At 46.4% G+C, this 24,514-nt stretch overlaps 3 protein-coding genes and 1 long non-coding RNA gene across 13 annotated transcripts; 2 read left to right on the forward strand and 2 right to left on the reverse strand.

Annotated features, from left to right (window-relative positions):
- Positions 1-968: 968 nt before the first annotated feature.
- sde2 (SDE2 telomere maintenance homolog (S. pombe)) lies at positions 969-3,568 on the forward strand. The gene is made up of 8 exons (XM_058067856.2): positions 969-1,135; positions 1,459-1,576; positions 1,649-1,760; positions 1,947-2,116; positions 2,181-2,295; positions 2,369-2,479; positions 2,552-2,978; positions 3,056-3,568. Exons 1-8 carry the CDS (start codon positions 1,031-1,033, stop codon positions 3,284-3,286), a joined length of 1,389 nt encoding a protein of 462 aa, XP_057923839.2. The 5' UTR covers positions 969-1,030; the 3' UTR covers positions 3,287-3,568.
- Positions 2,141-7,879, reverse strand: mtif2 (mitochondrial translational initiation factor 2). 3 transcript variants are annotated; one of them, XM_058067830.2, is made up of 14 exons: positions 7,661-7,878; positions 7,414-7,547; positions 7,218-7,332; positions 5,736-5,907; positions 5,499-5,659; positions 5,246-5,422; positions 5,039-5,178; positions 4,849-4,973; positions 4,580-4,784; positions 4,259-4,511; positions 4,049-4,189; positions 3,823-3,987; positions 3,609-3,749; positions 2,141-3,522 (listed from the first exon to the last, which is right to left on the reverse strand). In XM_058067830.2, the coding sequence occupies exons 2-14, from the start codon at positions 7,543-7,545 to the stop codon at positions 3,353-3,355; spliced, it is 2,097 nt and encodes a 698-aa protein (XP_057923813.2). In that variant the 5' UTR covers positions 7,546-7,547; positions 7,661-7,878; the 3' UTR covers positions 2,141-3,352. The 3 variants fall into 3 exon arrangements, with proteins under 3 accessions (XP_057923813.2, XP_057923804.2, XP_057923824.2); XM_058067821.2 differs by having other exon boundaries at positions 7,218-7,547; positions 7,661-7,879; XM_058067841.2 differs by lacking the exon at positions 7,661-7,878 and having other exon boundaries at positions 7,218-7,342; positions 7,414-7,523.
- Positions 7,880-8,021: 142 nt separating this feature from the next.
- LOC131125828 (echinoderm microtubule-associated protein-like 6) lies at positions 8,022-23,781 on the reverse strand. 6 transcript variants are annotated; one of them, XM_058067778.2, is made up of 44 exons: positions 23,447-23,780; positions 23,038-23,271; positions 22,814-22,973; positions 22,648-22,746; positions 22,510-22,578; positions 22,251-22,436; positions 22,042-22,177; positions 21,774-21,975; positions 21,567-21,704; positions 19,758-20,014; positions 19,487-19,693; positions 19,241-19,408; positions 19,060-19,166; positions 18,884-18,984; positions 18,623-18,809; positions 17,565-17,670; positions 17,385-17,478; positions 17,217-17,317; positions 16,882-17,084; positions 16,704-16,815; positions 15,517-15,644; positions 15,315-15,456; positions 15,100-15,252; positions 14,904-15,035; positions 14,739-14,827; positions 14,502-14,669; positions 14,233-14,434; positions 13,407-13,533; positions 13,261-13,339; positions 13,058-13,187; positions 12,894-12,992; positions 12,705-12,725; positions 12,613-12,627; positions 11,709-11,882; positions 10,729-10,937; positions 10,493-10,650; positions 10,298-10,412; positions 10,047-10,235; positions 9,813-9,985; positions 9,563-9,725; positions 9,384-9,487; positions 9,172-9,325; positions 8,995-9,095; positions 8,022-8,920 (listed from the first exon to the last, which is right to left on the reverse strand). In XM_058067778.2, the coding sequence occupies exons 2-44, from the start codon at positions 23,232-23,234 to the stop codon at positions 8,896-8,898; spliced, it is 5,880 nt and encodes a 1,959-aa protein (XP_057923761.2). In that variant the 5' UTR covers positions 23,235-23,271; positions 23,447-23,780; the 3' UTR covers positions 8,022-8,895. The 6 variants fall into 6 exon arrangements, with proteins under 6 accessions (XP_057923761.2, XP_078649742.1, XP_057923770.2 ...); XM_078793616.1 differs by having other exon boundaries at positions 21,774-22,177; positions 23,447-23,781; XM_058067787.2 differs by lacking the exon at positions 12,613-12,627.
- LOC131125886 (uncharacterized) lies at positions 11,475-24,088 on the forward strand. 3 transcript variants are annotated; one of them, XR_013628154.1, is made up of 4 exons: positions 11,475-12,646; positions 12,712-15,021; positions 15,096-15,283; positions 23,515-24,088. It is a non-coding gene; the product is annotated as an uncharacterized LOC131125886 (long non-coding RNA). The 3 variants fall into 3 exon arrangements; XR_013628155.1 differs by having other exon boundaries at positions 11,479-13,438; positions 14,820-15,021; XR_013628153.1 differs by having other exon boundaries at positions 11,484-15,021.
- The last annotated feature ends 426 nt before the right edge of the window (positions 24,089-24,514 follow it).

Genomic DNA, 24,514 nt, shown 5'->3' on the forward strand with positions numbered 1-24,514 from the left:
TCCTGGTTGGTGCTTCTTCCTGAACGACCCAGTAGTCGGAGGAGATCTGAGTCACGCATCGAGGCAGCCGGCCTGCTGGTTGATATTCACAGTGAAAGACAACCGTCAGCGTCCAACTGCTCACCATGCTAATGTTCTGACACCTTCCACGCCAGTGGAAGGCTGCAGTGACCATGCAAGTTGGACGTGTACATCACAGTTCACGTTAGGTAACCGTGCAGGGGGAGGTGGAAGTCAACACACGCCAAAATATTTGCAGTAATGTTGTCAATCAAGATGGCTCCATGTAAGGTCGTGCGGTTAATTATTGGCCCCATCTTATCTTATCTTTACTTATATAGCTACAAGATGTAGGTCAGCTACACCTATGCAGTAATAATGCTGTCTAATCAGCAATTATGAATTATGAATGCTCACTAACAGATTTTGTAACAATATTTGAGATTAAAAAAATAAGTATTTTGTGCATATACAAAGACTTTTATTTCTTCGACTTCAGTTAATGAAAAATGTATATTTTTATACTCTTATACATGTTTGTGTTTTGGTTGTCTGACTGTTTTGGCTTACATTGAACGCATCAGATGTGCGGGTGTGCTTTTGTGATGTGTTTACGGTAGTCATTTTATTTTGAAATAAAAAGAGCTTGTTGATGAACCACTTCCGTTACATTACTTTTTTATACGTATATGCAAAACCCTACCTGGAACTATTATGCGTAGTTCCAAACGTTAAATGATCCGTCATTATTTCGACACATTTTATTCATCGTTTCACCAGCTTAAATGCTGAGAATTTATTTAATTATAGTGGACTTGGGAGGATTTTGTGTGTGTTGAAGCGACCCTAAACTACCTAATGACGTCTAGTAGTTCAATTTTGACGAAGAATCATTGAAAAGATCAAAGTAAAATAAAACTCCTAATCGCAAGATGGCGCTAAATGCACACTGAACGTTGCTTGCTAATAAACGAAGAAGAAGAATCAGCGGAAGACGACGCTGCCACTGTCGACGAGTTAGCCAGCTAGCATGGAGGTGTTTGTTTGTGCCCCGGGTGGATCGAAGTTTTCCAACTTTGTGTTTCCAGAAGGTTCTGTGGTTGGAGATATCTTGCTGCGGTTCGGTCAACAACGGGTGAGTGTTGATGTCAGAATGAGGCGGAAAAACGACCATTAAATGTCACAACTTCCGATGTTGGCTAGCGTGTTTGGTTAGCTTTAGCTAAACGGTTCATTTTTATACACAATTCTTTAGTTAGCTTTTTAATTCGGTGTCGTCGGTCCTAGCCATTTCTTTTTAGGGTTTTATATAATGTAGTTAGTAACGGCTTAGTAACTGGAACGATAAAATAAAGATTTCAAAGTTGAGAAAATAAATTTTTCATCGAATCAGTGTGTTGGGTCAAAGTAAATCAAATACAGCAATTGTATAAAAATGTCACATTACCTTTTGTTCAGGCGGTATCGCCACATGACCTGTACGTCAACAAAGATGGCCGTCGGGCCTGCCTGGATGATGACCTGCAAGGCGGGGCTATCTATCACCTCGTGCCCCGTCTCCGTGGCGGGAAGGGAGGTGAGTTTCAGCAAAGAAGCGGGCAAATCGGTGGGCGGTTCCTTGAATGACTTTCTTGCGTGATGTGTTCAGGGTTCGGTTCAATGCTGCGAGCTCTCGGCGCTCAGATCGAGAAGACGACCAATCGTGAAGCCTGCAGAGATCTGAGTGGACGGCGCCTGCGAGATGTCAATCACGAGAAAGAGTGCGTTCTGAACCGATGTGTCGATTTGAGAGTGGATGATTTGGTGCTAATGTAGGACGGTCATTATCAAAGACATTGAAGGCAACACAATATGCTTTATTGTTTGTACAATCAAACACGGCGGAAGGCAAATTAAGCTAATCTGTCTCTTTTATTTTGAAATAACTTGTTCCTCGTGTGCGTCAGGATGGCGGATTGGCTAAAGCAGCAGACGGAACGCGAGGCGGAGAAGGAGCAGCGGCGTCTGGAGCGTCTGCAGCGGAAGCTCATGGAACCCAAACACCAGTTCAGCGACGCCTCGTACCAGCAGCAGTGTCACGACCTGTCCGAACGACTCGAGGATTCGGTTCTCAAAGGTCAGTGGGCGGGGTTATAATTCACACACGCGTTCTCTTTGTCGTCTGATTGACTTGTCTCCAGGTCTGCAGGCAGCATCCGGCTCCCAGGTGAGCGCCCGCTTGTCCCCGAAGAGACACGCCTCCGGTCAAAGTGAGCCGCCAATCAAGAAGCCGAAAAAGATGGGGGCGTGTTTTTGGTGAGCCACTGTCACGAGAACGCACGTTGTCATGCTACTTTATTTATTTATACATTGGTTGTCACGGCGTCAGGAGTGGCGTTGGCGAGCTGAGCTCAGAGGACGACGACGATTCGCCATCCACATCCTGTGCAGCTGCTGTTACCATGACAACGCAGAGGGTGGAGCCTGGGCCAAGCAGCAGGTGGCTGTGCCTTTTTTGTTTTTTTTGTCTTAACGTGGATAGTTTGTCACCGGTGGCGTTTGTTGTGGTTAGCATGGCGGCCATGCAGCCTCAGGAGGATGTGGCGCTTCAGAAGGCCACGCCCCCCGAAGAGGTAGACGTCCAGGAGGCCACACCTCCCCAGCAGGAAGTCGAGGTCCAGAAGGATACGCCCACCCAGGAAGATGCCGCAATCCAGGAAGACACACCTCCCCAGCAGGAAGTCGAGGTCCAGAAGGATACGCCCACCCAGAAGGACACGCCTCCCCAGCAGGAAGTCGAGGTCCAGAAGGATACGCTCACCCAGGAAGATGTCGCAGTCCAGCAGGAAGTTGAGGTCCAGAAGGATACGCCCACCCCGGAGAACACACCTCCCCAGCAGGAAGTCGAGGTCCAGAAGGACACGCCTCCCCAGGAGGAAATCAAGGTCCAGGAGGCCACGCCCCATCAAGTGGATGCGGGGGCGGTGCCTGAGCTGCAGGTGAGAACTCCTCCCCTTATGTGATCACATGATGTGGCTTTGTTTTCTGATGTGATTGGCGTGTGCGTGGTCCACAGTGTGGCGGCGGTGATGGCGTCACGACAGCCAGCGTGTCCTCCGCCAAGAGCGTTCAAGAGTTGGAACGTTTGGGTCTGGATGTTCTCAAGCAGGAACTGATGAGTCGTGGAGTGAAGTGCGGAGGAACGCTGAGCGAACGCGCTGCCCGCCTCTTCGCCGTAAGAAACCTACAGACGGACCAGATCAACCCGGCGCTGCTCGCCAAGCCCGTTAAGTCCAAGAGGAAATGAAGACAAAAAGGGAACTTCCTGTTTGTTTGTTTTAAATTACTTTTTTTTTTTTTTGGTCCTTTTGGCTCAAAAGCCAGGGTCCCAGGTCGTGACCTGTGGTTCGTCCATCTCCTCAAAACATTCGATGACATCGCCGACAAGGAACGTTACGTCCGAATCAGCTGACAGACCGCACTCCATTCCCGCCCTCACGGTGTTCACGTCATCCTTGTGGTGCTTCAATGCTATGAGAGAACCTTTCACAAGGAACGCATCCCATTTTCAATAAACTTATTGACAAACCGTGAAGGTGTGCTTTTATTTTGAAGGCCGCTCGACTCACCTTCCCATAGTGTGTCTCGACCTCGAATCAGACGGAACTTGAGCTTGCGATCAAGCTGACCTTTCTGCACACGACAGCCGGCGACCGCCATCTTCTTCTTGCCTACCGTCACATCGAACATAGCCAGGACCGTCGCGTCACCTGTTAGGCGGATCCAAAAGGTCAAAGTTCGAGACGATGACACAAACGTTCCCGTTCTGACGCGATGACTCACCCACGGTGTTGTGACGTACGATCGGCGGCAACTTGCTATTCAGCTCCGCCTTCATCTCATCGATCAGCTTATAAATGACGGCGTGAAGCCTCAGCGGGACGCCTCGTTTCGCCGCCGCCTGCTGAATGGACCTGCTCGCCGCCACGTTGAAGCCGTAGACGCTGCCTGAGGACGAGCGACGTCACTAAAACCGTCACAGGCCGTCTGTGATGTCACAGATTTATACCTCCGAAGGTGTCTGCCATGTTGAGGTCGTTTTCGGAGACGTCGCCGATGCCGAAGTGAACGACCTCTAGTTGACATTGATCCTGAGCGTCGTAGGTTTCCAAAATGTTCAAAATGGCCTCCACAGAGCCGTCAACATCAGCTGGAAAACCGGGAATGTTGATACATTTTGATACGTTAAGATGGCCGACGTGGAGGAGGCGGAGCCTACCTTTGATGATGAGCGGCAGGCTGAGTTGGTCGTCAATCGTCTTTTCGCTCGCCCTCGCAGCGAAATTGGCCTTGTTCTTCTGGTACCGATGCCACTTCCTCTGGCGCCAATTGAGGTGAGCAAGCCCCTCCCTCTCCTTCCTGTAGTTCTCCAGATGTTCTTTCTGTTTGACCTCGATGGCGTCTTGCTCCGCCCTCAGCCTCTGCGTCTCCTCCTCGTGGGTCCTCCAGTCCACCACCTCCCTCGCTCGTTGCTGCGGACAACAAAAACCATGATGTCATCGCTTGTCTCGGGCGCCAAGAAGGGGCGTGGCATCCTGACCTCAGATTCCACCTCCAGGATGGTGTCGCCGGCAGACGGGAGCTCCTTCCAACCGATCACCTCCACCGCCATGCTGGGCCCCGCCTCTGTCACCGCTCTGCCTTTCTCGTCGAACAGGAAGCGCACCTTCGCCCAAGTCTTTCCTGCGACCAGGATACACCCTCGCTTTAGCGACCCCCGCTGGACAATGGCTGTCGTGACGGCACTGATAAGAAAGAACAGGAAGTGGAAATCAGAAACGTCGTGTTTCCTTACATTTAGCAACTCACCCTTTGCCTTTGTCCGTGCGACTCTCGATGACCACGCCCTCCACCGCGCCATCAGGCTCCGCCTTCAGCTCCAACACCTCCGCTAGCGCCACCGTGGCCTCGACCAGAGCTAGCAGGTTGTCACCCTGGCGACGGTAACGACGACATCAACGCCTTCTGACAACCGATGACCGTCACAAATCGTTAGTACCTTCAAGGCGGAGACGTGAATGGCTTGAACGTCTCCTCCGAACTCCTCGCAGACGACATTGTGAGCGAGGAGTTCCTGTTTGACTCTCTGAGGGTCGGCTTGACGTTTGTCGCATTTGTTGACCGCCACGATGATGGGAACTGGAACGCACCACGACGTTGACACCGCTAGCCAAAACAACAAATCAACTTCCTGCCTTGTGCGTACCTCCGGCTTGTTTGGCGTGCCGGATGGATTCGACGGTCTGAGTCATGACGCCATCATCCGCCGCCACGACGAGGATAACGATGTCTGTGGCGTTGGCTCCGCGCGCCCTCATGGCGGAGAACGCGGCGTGACCGGGCGTATCCAGGAACGTGATCGTCTCACCTGTCGGCAACTCAACTACGAGAGATCAAAAGCGCCGCTGTGGTTTCCTGAACGTGGCGTTGTGACGACGGCGCCGACGGTGATACCGTACCTCGGAACGCTCCGATGTGCTGTGTGATGCCGCCGGCCTCCGTGGCGGCAATCTGGCTCTTCCTGAGACTGTCCAGCAACGTGGTTTTTCCGTGGTCAACGTGACCCATGATGGTGACCACCGGGGAACGTTGAACCATCACGCTCGGGTCCGCCGGCGGTCTACGGGGGGTCATAGGTCAGTTGATGATTTTACACTAGCGGCATCGAACTCGCTGGACATTTCATGAGGAAGTACCTTGGCACGGCGTCTCGGTTCTCTCTCTTTTCATTCTCGCTCAATTTGGCCCATCGGAACTTCATTCCCGACAGCTTCACCACCTCTTTGATCCACCTCTCATCCAGAACCGAGTCCGGTTCCAGAGCGTTGGCATTCAGCGGCGTGTTCAGCAGCGCTTCCACGACGTGGTCTGGGAACACCACAAACACACAAGAGAACATGGAAGCATATTTTGGTTGAAATCGGAATTCTGCTACTCTTTGTTAGCCACGTTTACATGGACACAAATATTCCAATTCCATTCGGATTATTTGCTCAAACGGAAAGAATCTAACCATTCCGAAAGAAAAGTGCCAATCCGAATGAATATATAATCGGATTCACAAGGGTGGAATATTCCTTTCCCCAATCCGATTGAGGCATCTTGTACCCGCTTAATCGGAAAGTTGTCAGGTTGCGTTCTTTCAGCGGTAATCACACTCTTGTCCGCCATCTTTGATGAATCACATGATGTTGTTTACGTTTTACTGGGCATGCCCCATTGACTATTCCGTTTATTTATAGCGCCGCATGTAGACACGGCATTGGAATATTCCTTTCCATGTATAAACTGTTTTCTGGTACATCATTCGGGAAAATTCCATTCGGAAAAAGGAACATTTAGACTTTTTTATAGACTAAAAAGAAGGCTGCACTGTGGTTGAGTGGTTAGCGTGCACACCTCACAACTAGGGGACCAGGGTTCAATTCCATGATGTTGTTTACGTTTTACTGCGCATGCCCCCGTTGACTATTCCGATTGATTATAGCGGTGCATGTAGACAGGAGATTTGGAATATTCCTTTCCATGGATACATTTTTTTTTGGTACGGGATGCACGGCAGACGAGTGGTTAGCACGCAGACCTCACAGCTAGGGGACCAGGGTTCAATTCCATGATGTTGTTTACGTTTTACTGCGCATGCCCCGTTGACTATTCCGATTGATTATAGCGGTGCATGTAGACAGGAGATTGGAATATTCCTTTCCATGTATACACTGAAATTACATTCCCTGGAATTACATTTCATATAACGTGGAACCGCCACGTGGAACTCGGACATTTCTGTGTGGAGTTTCCATGTTTTTCCCCCAAGGAAATTTGTCAGGGTGCGTTCTTTCAGCGGTAATCACACTCTTGTCCGCCATCTTTGATGAATCATGTGATGTTGTTTACGTTTTACTGCACATGATCCATTGACTATTCCGATTGATTATAGCGGCGCATGTAGACATGGAGATTGGAATATTCCTTCCCATGAATACATTTTTTTCCTGGTACGGGCGAGTGGTTATCACACAGACCTCACAGCTAGGGGACCAGGGTTCAATTCCACCCATCTCTGTGTGGAGTTTGCATGTTCTTCCCGTGAATGTTTGGGTTTTTTTCCGGGTACTACGGTTTCCTCCCACATTCCAAAATTGGCTACAGTAGATCCTAAAATAGAATAATCCTCTTACCAACGTCTCGGTTGATGGCCCGAGCGAGTGCCTCCACCGTCATCCTCTGCTGGATCTCCACTTCCTGTTTGCTGACGTTGACTTTTGGCTTCTGATCCTTCTTTTGACCTTTGAACTGCAGTAGGCTACAAAGTGAGGTCACGTAACCCCGGATCATGGGTGGGCGGCGTGCTTTTCTCGGACCTTGACAACTCACCTGCTTGGAGGCCAGCGCCCTGCACGTGAGCAGGGGGGCGGGGCTTGAAACAGAAAGCAGGGATGGAGACAGGAAGTTGGAAGCGTACACGAGGCGCCGGGCTCCGTGCACCACGGAAGTCATCATGTTCATATCTGTAAGAAAAGTGAAATATTACTTTTATTTTGAATAAAAAAAGTATTTAAATACTTATTTTTTCTATGCACACAGATGTCACTGAAAGAAGTTAAATGGATTAAATGTTTACCCGCTGGGCGACTCCAAGTTCCACGAAACAAACATCCACGTCTGAATTAATCAGCCTCGTTCTGACGTAATGTGATAAATAAATAAAAACAAAACAAACATTATCTTCATTTACGAATCTGAAAAGTGTATCATTTGCAGCTCATCTTGAAATTAAAGCCAGCAGATCAGTCGTCGTCCTACTGACATGGGCGCCGCCATGACACTATGCCGGCATTGCAGATGTACCGCTAGCGCCTCTACAGGCGCGGAGTGGAGCTACAGCTTTCCGTATCCTTCTCCGTATCCTTTTTTGTTCATAATTGACATTTTATTCGACATATATGTTTGTTGAATTGTACAACACACTACAGTTTTGCTTTAATATTTTTATTTAAATTCTTTAATCAATTTACAACACACACACACAACAATGTATGCAAATAAGTCTCATATTATTGTAAAATACATTTGGTCTTATTTCTGCACACACTGTAAACTTAGTTAACAAATCCATTCACAATGTGAAGCAACACAAAACACTTAAATCACACGAAAATGGCATCTGATTTAGCTTAGCTAGCCTAGCTTAGCACAAAGTTCAATTCATTTTAACATCTCTTCCATTTGAATTTTGTTGTTTATGCTAAGCTAGGCTAAACATGAGTACTTTCCGCTATGTTTTTGTTGGAATCAAATGTTGGAATTAAAATAATCTTTAATAATAAATAACAAAAATCTAAGTTGTGCTAAAACTGCCGTAGCATAATTTCATTACCATTAGCATCTGTTTGAATTATTGCTACTGTTTACAATTTGCTTAATGTTGTTGCTAATGGTGCTAACTTCACCGTTGACACATGACAGACTGAAACATGCAACCAATCACAGGAGACAAAACAAGGAAATACGGATTATGCTAGCAACAACACATGAAGATCTATTCTAGCATCACTGATAAATATCAATCTGGCAAATATTCTAACATGAATTGTCTACCTATTAATATGATATTGATCGCATATCGAGGTAGAATTCATTGGATTTTATTTTTGTTTTGTTACTTCTTTTATCAACACAGTGTTTGGTAAACAAGCCCTCAACACGCTTCTTTGTAGCACCACACGTTTAAATAAAGTTGTTTGGTCAGAGTGAAAAGGCACATCCTGACGCAGGAAACATGCTAACATCACCACCGCCACAATAAAAGACTTCCTTTGTACTCAGCGTAGTGGATTGAGTTGAGGATTGTGGGAATTATTGACATTTCCACACGAGCAAACTGGAGGAAGAAAAAAAAAGAAAGTTAAATCAGACTTTGATGCTTCAACGACGTTGATTTTTTTTTTTTCTCACCTGCAGTCGCTTCCACCGGCGCTGATAACGAACTTGTCATCGCAGGAGAAGCGGACGTTGGTCACATGAGCAGAATGACCGAAGTAACGTTTGTGTTTCCCCTGTGAAAACACACCAAATATCCCAAATTAGCAACAAAAAATCCACATTTAACAAAATGGACGTTAAACAACGTACAAATTTTTCCGAGCACGGGAAGTCGAAGAGCTTAATGAGTCCGAAGTCGTCTCCGGTCACCAGGTTGAGGCCGGCGTGGGATACGCAGGCGCAGTTGACATCCGCCTTGTCGGCGTTACGTGGCCAAATCCCGAGAACTTCGTCACCGAGGATGCTGAACAGAAGACAAACATTTTAGGACAGGGAATTTTTGAATCTTCTCCGATTCCCACCTGGTCCAGGTAGCCCAAGTGATCCTCTCAATCGCTAACGGCTCTGTGACGATCTTCCCTGAAGGAACCTCATGCACTTGTCGAGTGTAGGTGCTGGTGGACACCTACGAGAACGACAGTGACGGAATTGTGGTCATAGCTAGCGAGGGAGCTAAATTGGAGAAAAAACGAAAGTCAACCTGAATGTGCTTGCTGTCAGCGGAGAAGTCCATCTGGATTACGAATCCCGGAATGTCTTTGCAGTACCCAATGCGGTTGAGCGACGGTCCTAAAGAAAGGTCGTAGAAGTCCACGGCGCTTTCAAGGGAACCCACTGCCAGAAAGCGGTTATCCGGGCTAAAGCTAGCACAGCAAAGGAAACTAGGTTTCTATCACATCCGGAAAACATCTGCTGAGGAGCATGGTCCAAAGTTCTACTGTAGGACCTACCGTACGTCCTGGATCGTGACGCTCCGGTCTCTTTTCTTGCTCCACACACTCAACGAGTTAACCAACAGGATAATGAACTCTCCGTTCTCCATTCCGATGGAGACCATCTCTCCATTTGGACTGTAGGACACACACTTAGCAGGATGTCCCAAAGTCACTTTGTTGAGGAGTTTCTACGACACAAACAACCAATAGTACGCATGGATTCCGTGTACAGCAGTTGTGATTCCGAACCTTATCAGCCAGATCCCAAATACGGATAGTTCCGTCATCGCTGGCCGAGATGAAGACGTCCTTAAAAGGGTGAGCGGACAAACCCCAGATCCCGCCTTGCGTGTGTCCATTGATCATGGTGTTGGAGGCGGCATTCTTTTCTCCAACCTCGATGATCTCACCGTCTTTGGTTCCTACCAGGATCTTGCCCTGGACCACGGGAACAGAAGCTGAGTAAGAACTGTTCTGAAATTTTGTCGTGTCGGTCGTACCTTCCCCCTGCAGACGGATCGGACGTTCTCCACCGGTTGGCCGGTCTCCAACTGAAAGGCTCGGCATCGTTTCATCTCCTGGTCCCAGAGTTTGACAGCACCGCCTTCCTTGGTCCTGTCCAGCACCGGAAAGAAAGTAAGAGTTTTCCAAAGCGGGTTCAGGTTGGGGTCACGCCGAATCGGACATCCACTCACGGGCGTTCTTTTCCACCGGTGACAATGAGCCCGTCCCTGAGCGTGGTGTACATCGTGAACACCGGACCACTGTGCGCCTTTGCCACCACCCGGACCAGGAAGTGTTCCCGCCACACGTAAACGTCTCCATTTATGGCACCGGTGAACGTCAGGTTGTTCTACGCGAGACATCGACACATCCTTAACGGTTCGATGAAAACCGGCGGCGGTTCACGAAGTTTCGTTCTCGAACTTACAGCACCAAAAGCCACAGACAACATCGTCTGTGTGCGTCCGTCCTCCACGGAACCGATCACACCTTTCTTGTACACCAACGAACCTCCGACCAGAGTCCAAAACTTGATGTGTTTGATTCCCACCGACACAAACTGGGTGTCCGAGTCTGGTCTGAACTCCACCACAAAGATGCGTTCAGGGTGGCCACCTTTACTTGTGATCCTGGTGCCTGTCCAAGTGTTTCCATGTCAAATACGAAATACAAACAAACATTGGAATAGCAAAGTTTACAACTACGGTAAGTCCACGGTTTTCCCGTAAAAGTCATTCCACAACCCGTTTATGTCAACGGCGGAAAAAGCATAATACCTGTTTAAATCCGGTTTGAGCTCAAACTACCAATTTACTCGTACTTTCATACTTTTCGTACTTTCCACAGCATTTCAGTCCAGCTTCAGCTTCCGAACGACTCGTTTTGCATTCAAAATTTCGATTTTTGCGCCTTTTCAAAGCGTTTCAGTTTTGCGTTAGCTTTTCGACATTTACACGCAACATCTGCTGACATTGCATCATCTAGTTGCACCAAGAGATGGTTCAATTCCCCATTTGAGCTCAAACTACCAATTTACTCGTACTTTCATTCTACGTTTTAGCATATTTCCACAGCATTTCAGTCCAGCTTCAGCTTCCGAATGACTCGTTTTTCATTCAAAATTTAGATTTTTGCGCCTTTTCAAATCGTTTCAGTTTTGCGTTAGCTTTTCGACATTTACGCGCAACGTCTGCCGACACTGCATCGTCTAGTTAGACGCAGAGATGGTTAAATTCCCCATTTGAGCTCAAACTACCAATTTACTCGTAGTGTGAATGGTTGTTTGTCTATATGTGCCCTGTGATTGGCCACCAGTCCAGGGTGTATAATAATCATAATACGGTAATAATAATCATAATAAAAACACTGTGAACCAGAAACCCCACTCCACGGAGGAATGGTTCTTACCTTCCTGCCACCTCCACACCGTGATCACATGTTCAGGTTCCACCCCTACAGACAGCAGAAGCTTCCCAGTAGCGCTAAAGTTAACGTAGCCCACACCTTTAGCATGGGAGCAACGCAGGATGGACAGAGTCTGCTTGGTCATGGCGTCCCACACGTGGATTGAAGGCGCAAAGCCTGTGACGAGAGACCAGAACTGTAAAAACCAAAAGTCAGTTCTCCAGGACCCAAGGAACCACAGCAGCACAAAGTCACAGCAATTCAAGACCAGAGGCTTCAAACGGAGTTCAAGATCACATCAACTACCGGACCAAGAACCAAGAACCAAAAAACCAAAAACCATCAAAGCAGATGATGCTAATGGGTGTGTGGACTGGGACATGCTACATGATCACACTGGTTCTGTAACATCTGTCTCTTTTGGACTCTTCGGGCAGCCAATTATCCAATAGAACCAAACATTTATTAGCATCTTTATTAGCAACACTGAGCTAATTCGATAAAAAATATTCGTGGACAAGTCCTGGCGTGGACAAACGGCGTCTCCTGTGTGACCATGCTCTTCACACGTTCATCATTCAGGCAGAACAACCACAAATTCTTATCATAGCACTCTAGATGCTAAGCTACGCTAGCTCGCTTCAGGGCCATGCTAGCACCGACGACATGTAAACCGATTTCCAATCATGCCGCAAATGTTTCCACGTCGGAATCACAGACAAGACGCTAACTCTTGCTAGCGCCCGATGCCAACACCAATAACTAGCGCGTATTCGTTGTCCTTGTTTTTAAAGTGAACATGCTAAGCTGCGTCTGCTTGCATGAATGTTGTTCTCATGTGCGTGTTGACATGGCGAGCATGAGGCGAGCAGAACCTGAACAGGGACCCGGACCCCGGGATACTCACCCGACATGTCAGCTTCTACACAAACAACACAAACGTGAGACACATCAAGTGCGCACATAGCGGATGATCACGCCAAGTGATGCACGTCTTACCTGGCAGGTCCGTGATGTCACCTGATGAAGGGGCGGAGACAACAAGGAAGCAAGAAAAGACAAGCGCCATGGGCCAAAAGCAGCCAAGGTCATGCAGCAATGGTTAAAAAAATGTGATGTGCCAGTGGCGAGGACGACCGCGTGGACGACCGCGTACCCGGCGGTTCCCGGCGCCACGTTTGGACTCACCGATCTGCCCCGTGGCGATGACGTTTTGGTATTTGGGATGCTGGTTGACGGTCAGGCAGAGAATGTCGTCTGTGTGCTCCAGATAGAAACTCTGAGTTCCTGTTGGGATGTTGGAATGTTGGAATGTTTACTCGTGGAACGCCGGCGGTGAGAGATTTACCAACCGGAAGACAGGTTCTGGATCACCACGGCAGCGGCGGTGTGGAAGATTATGTCGGCGCCGTCGTTGAGGTAATGAAGGTTATTGCGGCAGTCAAAGCCTCTGTAGCCAAAAACGTGCTCCAATTGAAGTTCCTAAGACAAAAAAACGGGGACAAGACTGTCAAAAGGTTGAGACCGGAAAACGGACACAGAACCGGATACTGACTTCCACTGCTTTCTTCATCTTGGTCACGTTGTTCTTCAGAAGTTTCTCAGGCTGTGGTGTTGCTCGACTCACTGAAGGTCTGGGAACGTTGAAAACCGGAATGAGACCAAACTCAAGAACATGGCCAACCATTGATCAGCGGGTACCTCTCATCGACAGGAAGTTCCTTGTGCTGCAGGTGAGGTTTAGTTCCTGTCATCTTCCTGATGCTGGAGGAGTAGACCTTGGTCACGTAGTCCACTGCCTTCTCCCGCGCCACATCGCTGTCATAGCCTGATGACATCATAAGTATGTACATGAGTCTTCCAGTAACACATAGTTTTTTAAAAAAATCAATGGAACAGACAGTGTGACCTCTGTCCTCCTGAAATTAAAATTAAAATTAAAATTAAAATTAAAATTAAAATTAAAATTAAAATTAAAATTAAAATTAAAATTAAAATTAAAATTAAAATTAAAATTAAAATTGGTACGTGACTAAAATTAAAATTAAAACATATAAAAAACTGAATTGAAATTAAAATCGGTACGTGATTAAAATTAAAAAGTTAAAACCATATATAAAAAAAACTGAACCAAAATTACAAAAGTTAAAACCAAATATTAAAAAAATGAACCAAAATTAAAATTGGTATGTGACTAAAATTAAAATTAAAGAAGTTAAAACCAAATATAAAACAAAAACTGAAGCGAAATAAAAATAAAAAAAGTTAAAACCAAATATAAAAAAAACTGAAGCGAAATTAAAATTAAAATCGGTACGTAATTAAAATTAAAAAACTTAAAACCATATATTAAAAAAAAACTGAACCGAAATTAAAATTAAAATCGGCATGTGACTAAAATTAAAATAAAAGAAGTTAAAACCAAATATAAAACAAAAACTGAACCAAAATTAAAATTACATGAGTCTTCCAGTAACACATAAAGTTTTTTTGTTTTTTTTTTTTAAATCAAATGGAACAGTGTGACCTCCGTCCTCCTCTGTGTCATTGTCGGACTCTTCGCTGTCGACGACTTTGCTCTCTTTATGACCTGGAGGTTCTCTGGTCCAGATCATGAGCGCCGTGTCGGCCCCACCCACTGACAGCAACGTGGCGTCGTCATTGGCCCAGCGGACATTGGTCACATTGGCGCTGTGAGCCACGTACTTCTTGAATTTGGCAAACTGACCCTAAAAAGCGAAGACCGCGTGAATAGAAAACCTCAAAGTGAATAGAAAACCATCGGTCGTGCCTCACCCTGCACGGGAAGCTGAAGAGCTTCAGATACCCGAAGTCGTCTCCGGTGGCGAGCAGTTTACGGTCTTTAGTGAGCGAGGCGGCGTTCACAAATCCATACGTTGGCCATATTCCCTCGCAGGTCGGACCTAAAACTGAAGTCCAGCTGGCCCAGTCCAGTTTGTCAAACTGGTTTAAAAAAGAAAAGCGGCGTGAAAACAAGACCATAACAAAACCTTAAAATGGAGGCTAGCATACCTCGGCCGTGCTGATGTTCTGTTTGCGTCCTCTTGGCGCCTCAAAGAAAAGTTGCTCTTTGTTCCCAGTGTTGATCTGCAGAAGTTTTCCTGTCAGGACCGAAACAGGAAGTATACCCGTTTTAATAACAGTTAGCATGCTAGTAAGCTACAACGCCGTTCTGACCTCGGGAGTCCCAATCCACGTGAGTGATGAAGCTACCGACTCCTTTACAGATACCGACTCTCTTGCTGGTCAGCACGTTGTAGATGTCCACGAAGGAGTCCTGCGACGCCACGGCCAGGTACTTCCCTGCGTCTGAAACGTGGCCCGTAAAAAAAGTTAGTGACCCCCATCCCCGTCTGCGTGCTACTTCAGGTACCTTGGGAGAAGCGTATGTCGGAGATGAGCTCTCGCCGGTGATGGAAGGTCACCATGTCCTCCAACGTATCGGCGTTCACAACCAGGAAGCTGCCATCGTTCAGGCCCACCGCTAGCACTTTGCCATCTGGCGAGAAGGCGCAGCACCGCCCACCTGACCCACAGACGCCACCGATCACTTAAAGGTTCGTGAACCATGAGTTTTTCCTGATGTACCTTTTTTAAGCTTACGCACGGCAACCATGCGGTGATTGGCTGACAGCTCCCACATACGCAGGGTTTTGTCATCGCCAACGGTGGCGCAGACAGGAAGTAGCGGGTGAGTGGCCAAACCCCAAACCTCGCCTTCCATGTGACCCTGAACACAAACAAGCGTCAGCTTCCTGTTTGTCGCATTTGTCCTTGGACGTCATCAGACCTGAACCAGCAGTGTCATTGGGCCGCTCTTGTCAATCTCCAAAATTTCTCCGTTCTTGGTCCCCACCAGAATGTGGCCGTGACCCAGAGTGATGGCTCTGATGGACGGGTTGTCTTCCAGCAGCAGGCCTGGTGGGACAAGACCCAACGTGTGATGCGACCACGTGACACGACCGAACCACGGTTTTAAAATTAAAATTAAAATTAAAATTAAAATTAAAATTAAAATTAAAATTAAAATTAATTGAACGTGTGATGCAACCAGACATGTGACACAACCGAACCAGTTTTAAAATTAAAATTAAAATTAAAATTAAAATTAAAATTAAAATTAAAATTAAAATTAAAATTAAAATTAAAATTAAAATTAAAATTAAAATTAAAATTAACTGAACGTGTGATGCAACCAGACATGTGACACAACCGAACCAGTTTTAAAATTAAAATTAAAATTAAAATTAAAATTAAAATTAAAATTAAAATTAGTTAACTGAACGTGTGATGCAACCAGACATGTGACACAACCGAACCAGTTTTAAAATTAAAATTAAAATTAAAATTAAAATTAAAATTAAAATTAAAATTAAAATTAAAATTAAAATTAAAATTAAAATTAAAATTAAAATTAAAATTAAAATTAAAATTAAAATTAAAATTAAAATTAAAATTAAAATTAAAATTAAAATTAAAATTAGTTAATTGAACGTGTGATGCAACCAGACATGTGACACAACCGAACCAGTTTTAAAATTAAAATTAAAATTAAAATTAAAATTAAAATTAAAATTAAAATTAAAATTAAAATTAAAATTAAAATTAAAATTAAAATTAAAATTAGTTAACCGAACGTGTGATGCAACCAGTTTTAAAACCGAACCAGTTTTAAAATTAAAATTAAAATTAATAAAGTTAAAACCAAAAAAAAAAAACGTGTGATGCAACCAGACACGTGACACAACCAAACCACGGCGTCCCACCTTTGGAGGACGGCGATAGAAGCGCCCTCTTGATGGTCATATGGTCACGGTCATATCACCTCGTACTTTGGTACGTGACAAAAAATTAAAATTAAAATTACTGAAGTTAAAATTAAAATTAAAGAAGTTAAAACCCAAAAAAAAAAAAAAAACTGAACCGAACGTGTGATGCAACCAGACACGTGACACAACCAAACCACAGCGTCCCAACCTTTGGAGGACGGCGATAGAAGCGCCCTCTTGATGGCGTAGGTCTTCAGGCATCTTTCAAACATGTCATCCCAGAGTTCCACCACGCCGTCTTTCCCGCCTGTCACGAAACCCTGGACAGAGAACACCATGCCGTTGATTGACGCATCTCATCTGTGAGGCGACATCAAATATGTGACCTTGTCCAGGGAGCACATGGCAAACACGGGACCGTCGTGGGCCTTGACGGTCTTCACGAGTGTTGTCTCTCTCCAGATGTAAACGTCGCCATTTGTCGCCCCTGAGAAGACGAAGTCCTCCGAGCGACCGTAACACGCCGACATCATCGTCTCCTGCTTGCCGAGGTTCCCGAAAATCCCACGTTTGAATGTCAGACCGCCGCCTGGTTGGAAAGAAGTCATTTCTTCAACCACAAGAAGCTAATTATCTAGCATCCTTCCCGGCTTTATAGACAATGAAGACTAGATCGCTAATTAGCCTATTAGCAGCTGGATGCTAATGATTCCACCATAACCTGAGTGCTGCCAGAACTTGATGTGTTTCATCCCCAACGTCACCAGCTTGTCCATCCTGAACGGATTACTCTTCACCACAAAAACCTTGTCCTTGTGGCCCCTGCAGAAGACCAAGACCGGGTGTAGGACTGCGTTCATTTGACAGTGAAAGACTTGAGACTTGATACCTGGTTTTAGCAAGTCGTTCGCCTTTCTTCCAATCCCAGATGACGATGGAGTGAAATTCATCGATTCCGACGGACACCAAACTCTTACCATCCGCTACCGAACATCAACAAAAATCATCAACATCTGGAAAGACGGCGATAACGAGTCGCGAGTCGTTTAACAATAGTGGTGTGAAGTACCTGTGAAGTCAAGCGCACAAACTCCTTTGCTGTGGTGACCTTTGAGCAGCGACAGACATTTCAGAGTGGGGATGTCCCAGACGTGGATGGCGGGGTCCCGGCCCACCTAAGCACACACATCCCATCAGAAACACTAGTGGAAGATTTCTCAGGGCATTGAATCCATCGCTACTGTTGACTGTTGTTATTGTTATATGGTTATTTGCCTCTCAGCCAAGCAGGCTTTAGTATGTGGAATCAAACTAAACAAAAACAAAAACAAAAATAAAAAATAATAAGGATAAGAATAATAAAAAATAAAAAAATACAAATATAATAATTTTTTTTATTTTTAAATAAAAACTAATAAAATTGTTAATAAAAAATAAAAAATACTTAAACTATATTAGGAAAGCAGGAAGTGAACAAATGTAAGAATAAGAATTAAATAATAAAATAAAAATAATTACAATTTAATAAAATAAAATACATTTATTAATAATAATATAACACTTTTTTTAATAAAAAAATAAGGATAAGAATAATAAAAAATAAAAAAATACAAATATAATACACATTTTTATTTTTAAATAAAAACAAATAAAATTGTTAATTAAAAAAATACTTAAACTATATTAGGAAAGCAGGAAGTGAACAAATGTAAAAATAAGAATTAAATAATAAAATAAAATAATAAAAATATAATACACATTTTTATTTTTAAATAAAAATAAATAAAATCACTAATACAACTAAATAAATAAAATTGTTAATGAAAAATAAAAATATACTTAAACTATATGAGGAAAGCAGGAAGTGAACAAATGTAACAGTTAGTGATTGTAAAACTACCAGATGGAGGGGTAGGATTTAATAAGCTTTGCTTCTTCCTACTCCTTTTGGACATGTGGAACTGGGAACTGATTATGGGATGCATTCAATTGTAATCTGATGCATGTTCAAATGAAATTAAACCATTACCATTACCATTACCATTACCAGGAACAGCTCTAGTCTAACGAGATAGGACAACTCCAGACTATCAATCCGGAAGTACGGTGCCGAGTGGCCGCACGTACCTGTGCAGTGGCCGCATAGTCTTTCAGCGGGTGCACGGTGAGGCTGAGGATGTCGTCGTCGTGGCCCTGGTAGAACCTCTGACTGTGCTGCAGGCGGTTGTAGACCACCGCCACGGCGGCCACATGGTAGACCACCTCCCCAGTCTGACTGTAGAACAGGTTGTTCCGACAGTCGAAGCCGCGGTACCTGCAAGGTATCGGTCAAAGTTGTCTTTATCGTCAATGCGCTCACTCGTTATCTATTTTGGTAAAGAAGTTTACCCGTGAACAAACTGCAGGCGAAGCCCCTCCTCCGGAGCTTTCTGCCTCTTTAGGGAACCAATCAGCTTCCTCCGCAGCTGCGGGAGGTCGTCCTTGTACACCTGCAGCCACAAACACGGAATCTAACACACAAAGGAGACTTTAACGGCTTCCACGTCCACATTCCGTGTAATCACCTGACGCTCATAGTTGTGCTGAGATTCCTGCTCGATGTCCGAGTCGATCTCCGGCACGTCGGAAACGTCTGAATCCGAGTCGCCACTGTTGGAGTCCGCATAGCCTTCTACGACCAGGAAATGTGGACACATGTTGATAGACTCTTAGGAGGTACTGGTCCAAATCCAGAGGACCTTTTACCTTGGAGAAGGGGTTCCAGGACGCCATTCATAACGCCCTCGGGTAGGAACCGCCACTGGAAGACGGCGTGATCGGCACCACCGGTACTGATGACCCACTGCAGGTCATTGGACCATCGAACGTTGGTCACATGTGCGGAGTGACCGATGTACTTCTTGAATTTGGCGCCTGTTTGAAGGTAGAAGAAATAAAATCGTAGGAACGTGAAAACGTAAAAACGTCAAACGCGGCTAACGTTTAGCCGACCTTTCTTGAGACACGGGAACCTGAAGAGTTTAACAAGACCGAGGTCGTCGCCGGTCACCAGCACGGCGCTGCTGTAGTTGGCATCCACAGAGTTGACGTTGGTGAGGTTCGAGTATTTGGGCCAGATGCTGTTTACCTCCGGGCCCAGGACCCCGGTCCACGTCATCCAGTGGATCCCCTTGGCCTCTTCCTTGGATAGCATTTTACCTGCAGTACACACGTTCAAGGTCATTATCGGGATAAATACACCGAATAAAGAAGTACCGAGTACCAGGCATCCGGTAAAAGAGACGTTCTCCAGCGCCGTCGTTAGTTTGCAGGAAACGAGAATCCACAGACCAGTCCAGGTGGGTGATGAACGAAGTGGAATGGCCGCACTCGCCCACTTTTTTAAATCGCTGGGCGACGGCGTAGATGTCGACGACGCCGTCGTTGGACCCCACCGCCAAAAAGGAGCCGTCTGGCGAAAACTTGAGCTCGTGTATGACCTCCTTGCGGTCCTTGATGTGCACCACTTCCGTCATGTCCCTGAGGTCACAAGCGGCGTCATGTGACCTTCTCGATTCGCTTTTACCTCCGTGCTTGCGTCATGTGACATATTCGAATATGCTAAGAATCAGAGTTAAATAAGACAACAGAAAAAGTCTATGTGCCCTGTGATTGGCTGGCTCGCCCGAAGAATGATTGTTTGTCTATATGTGCCCTGTGATTGGCAGGCTCGCCCGAAGAATGGTTGTTTTTTCTATATGTGCCCTGTGATTGGCTGGGTCGCCCGAAAAACGGTTGTTTGTCTATATGTGCCCTGTGATTGGCTGGCTCGCCCGAAGAATGGTTGTTTGTCTATATGTGCCCTGAGATTGGCTGGCTCGCCCGAAGAATGGTTGCTTGTCTATATGTGCCCAGTGATTGGCTGGCTCGCCCGAAGAATGGTTGTTTGTCTATATGTGCCCTGTGATTGGCTGGCTCGCCCGAAGAATGGTTGTTTTTTCTATATGTGCCCGGTGATTGGCTGGCTCGCCCGAAAAACGGTTGTTTGTCTATATGTGCCCGGTGATTGGCTGGCTCGCCCGAAAAACGGTTGTTTGTCTATATGTGCCCTGTGATTGGCTGGCTCGCCCGAAAAACGGTTGTTTGTCTATATGTGCTCTGTGATTGGCTGGCTCGCCCGAAAAACGGTTGTTTGTCTATATGTGCCCTGTGATTGGCTGGCTCGCCCGAAAAATTGTTGTTTGTCTATATGTGCCCTGAGATTGGCTGGCTCGCCCGAAGAATGATTGTTTTTTCTATATGTGCCCTGTGATTGGCTGGCTCGCCCGAAGAATGGTTGTTTTTTTCTATATGTGCCCTGTGATTGGCTGGCTCGCCCGAAGAATGGTTGTTTTTTCTATATGTGCCCTGTGATTGGCTGGCTCGCCCGAAAAACGGTTGTTTGTCTATATGTGCCCTGAGATTGGCTGGCTCGCCCGAAGAATGGTTGTTTGTCTATATGTGCCCTGTGATTGGCTGGCTCGCCCGAAAAACGGTTGTTTGTCTATATGTGCCCTGTGATTGGCTGGCTCGCCCGAAAAACGGTTGTTTGTCTATATGTGCCCGGTGATTGGCTGGCTCGCCCGAAAAATGGTTGTTTGTCTATAGTATGTGCCCTGAGATTGGCCGGCTCGCCCGAAGAATGGTTGTTTGTCTATATGTGCCCTGTGATTGGCTGGCTCGCCCGAAGAATGGTTGTTTGTCTACATGTGCCCGGTGATTGGCTGGCTCGCCCGAAAAACGGTTGTTTGTCTATATGTGCCCGGTGATTGGCTGGCTCGCCTGAAAAACGGTTGTTTGTCTATATGTGCCCTGTGATTGGCTGGCTCGCCCGAAAAACGGTTGTTTGTCTATATGTGCCCTGTGATTGGCTGGCTCGCCCGAAAAATTGTTGTTTGTCTATATGTGCCCTGAGATTGGCCGGCTCGCCCGAAGAATGATTGTTTTTTCTATATGTGCCCTGTGATTGGCTGGCTCGCCCGAAAAATGGTTGTTTGTCTATATGTGCCCTGTGATTGGCTGGCCACCAGTTCGGGGTGTGCCCCGAGCTCACCTGACTCGCAGGACCGTGAAGGAGCCATCCTTCATTCCCAAAGCCAGCTGAGATCCGTCATTGTTGAAGGAAACACTTCGCACCGATTCCTCCATGTTGCAGCGAGCCAGCAGGGTTCGATCCGGAAGACTCCACAGCCTCGGAGAAACACAGGAAGTGACGTCAAACCCACAGGTGACGACGGGTGACAGAAGCGAAGCGGCTCACCTGACGGAGCGGTCGTCGCTCCCGGTGACAGCGACGGGTTGTTTAGGATGGAGGTCCAGCGCCCAGAGTTCACCCTCACTGTGACCCTGCATCAGCAGAACCGGTTTGTCCCGCTCCCGGACCATGACCTCGAAGATCTCGCTGTCCTGCGTCCCCGCCAGAATACGGTCGGCCTTCCAGCAGACGCTGCGGATGGACAGACCTGAAACGGCGTGAAAACCAGCGTGACGTCGAGTGATACTCAGACGGCTGACGTTCGAATCCCGACCTTTGTATCCCTGCTCGGCTTCTCGAAGGTCGATTTTGGTGATGGGTTTGAAGTCGACGTCCCACAGTCGCACGCAACCGTCTCGCCCTCCGGTCGCAAAACCTTCCTCACAGGCGTGCATGCTGAAGATCCCCGCCTGAAACGAAATGAAGCTACATTTTCCGCATCGACATCACTTCCTGTTTATGTTTGTGTGTGTGTGTGCGTACTCCGTGTGCTGCCTGTATCGTCCTGACCAGGGAGATCCCTCGCCACACGTACACGTCGCCATTGAGCGCGCCCGAGTAAGTGGTCTGCTCCTTGGCGGTGGCGACACACAAGATGGTCTGAAGGTCGCCCGTTTTCCCGAAAATTCCTCTCTTGGGAGTCAAAGCGTTTCCGCACAAAGTCCAGAACTGAAGCAGACCGACAATAAAGTTTGCTTTGTCACACACCTAGCAAAGATGCTACATGTTAGGCCCCGCCCACCTTGATGTGTTTGACGCCGCAGCTGACCAATCGACTGGAAACAAAGAGATCCCAGGCCACGTCGAAAATCTGCGGAATGATATAAAAAAAAAAGGATCAAGAACGCCACGTTTTGAGGACTAGTCACATGACTCGTACTCTGTCCGAGTGGCCAGTCGCCGTGGCGAGGACTCGTCCTCTCTTCCAGTCCCACACACACAAGGTGTTCTTGGCGTCGAGACCCACCGAGGCCAGTCGCTATGACGACACAGCACATGATGTAGCATCGTTCCAGTCACATGACCGCGTAGGCGTTTTCCCTTACCTGTCCGTCAGCATCAAACGCCAGACAGGCAACGCCGTGCGTGTGCACGTCACGCAAGATGGAGACCGTCTGCATGGCGTACGTGTCCCACACACAGATGTACGGCTCTTTTCCCACCTGACCCGTTGCCACTTGGACTTTGTCGGGATGGAGCGCCAGGCTGCGGGAGAACACAACATGAGTGACCCCAATGAGAGCCGGTCACGTGACCGCAGGATATTTACCTGATGATGTCATCGTTGTGTCCCAGGTAGAACTTCTGGGCATGCTCTCTGGCGTTGTAGACCACGCCCACCCCGGCCACAAAGTAAACCAGTTCCTTGCCGGCGGTGTAGAACAGGTTGTTGCGACACTGGTGACCTCGGTAGCCGTGCACCCACTCCAACCTCAGCTGGCAGCGTGGCGCGGTCTTGTCGGCCATGTTGGTTCAGGCATTCCTGGCACGTTTACTTTTTTCACTTTTAAACAATAAAAAAAATTATTATACACAAAAAAAATCAATCTTAATTGTGCTGATTGACATTTGAATGTTGTCGTAATTTAAGAATGATAAAATAAATTTAATGAATTAGCAAAACCAGCCTTGATTATAGCGGTAAGGTGAAAGGGTGAAAGGTCACCGCCCCTACTCACGTTTTACAGTCCAATCTCCATCAGCACCATCATCGTCACAGTCACCCGATTCTGTTTGGGTTCTGTAGGGTCCCACTGGTCCACAGCGTTTGCTGGTTCGAGTCCAAAATGAGATTAGCGCACCGAGCTGTCCACATCCACGCGAGAGAAGCAGGCCGTCAACAGCGCGTCGTCGCCCGGCTGCATCTGCTCCTTCAACTCCGGCGAGGAAGCCCTCTGACCCGGCCGAGACCCGCAGCAGAACCTCGGCACGGAATCACAGCATCGAAACCCGATGGAGAGTCCAGATTGGGTACGCCAATCACTGAAATAACGGCCCGCTGGAAGGCGGCAAGATTAACGCCACCGCATCCGGGTATGACATTCAAAATAAAATAAGCGTTTTATTTCAAATGGTGATTTACGTTTTGGATGGAAAAACAGGGCTTTAGCAGCGAACAGGTTGGTTTGTATATAAAAACAAAACAATTGAGCCTGTTTGATTCCACTATGTGTCCAGTATGGTTTTGTAAGTACTTGTAATGTTACGTACTATATTTGCCTGCTGAGTCTTTTATTTTTGTGTTAGCCGCCCATCATTATTAGTAGTAAAATAATAACTTTATTTAACACTAACACAGTACGGATTTTCACATAATCTCCGTATTTGATGCCTGTTGCAAAACGAACAAAAATAATGTTTTGGGTTGTTGATGAATTTTACTTTGAAGGATGGCAGATTTGCACCCTTTTCCGTTTCATTGGCCGCTCGTGCTCCTGCAAATGGCAGTGCAGTGCATGATGGGGGATGAAGTCTTTCTACCGGAAAGAAACGCGAAGGTTTGTCATAAACGTGTACATTTATATTTTATAATCAGAAATTAGCAGCCTTTGAGTTATAATTCGAAAGTAGATTATGTCAACGTTAATTTTTATTAATAGCAAAATAAGACAAATTGTGATTGTAGCTAGCTTGCATTAGCATAAATCTGATATGCTTTACAAACCCTTAGCTTAAACTACTAGCATGACAAGTATTGGTTTCAATGGGGCTAACATTAGCTTCAGAAAGCTAATGTTATTTTGGAG

The sequence above is a fragment of the Doryrhamphus excisus genome, linkage group LG9, assembly GCF_037039965.1.
Source record: "Doryrhamphus excisus strain RoL-2023G ecotype Guam linkage group LG9, RoL_Dexc_Guam_v1.1, whole genome shotgun sequence".
Lineage (NCBI taxonomy): Eukaryota > Metazoa > Chordata > Actinopteri > Syngnathiformes > Syngnathidae > Doryrhamphus > Doryrhamphus excisus.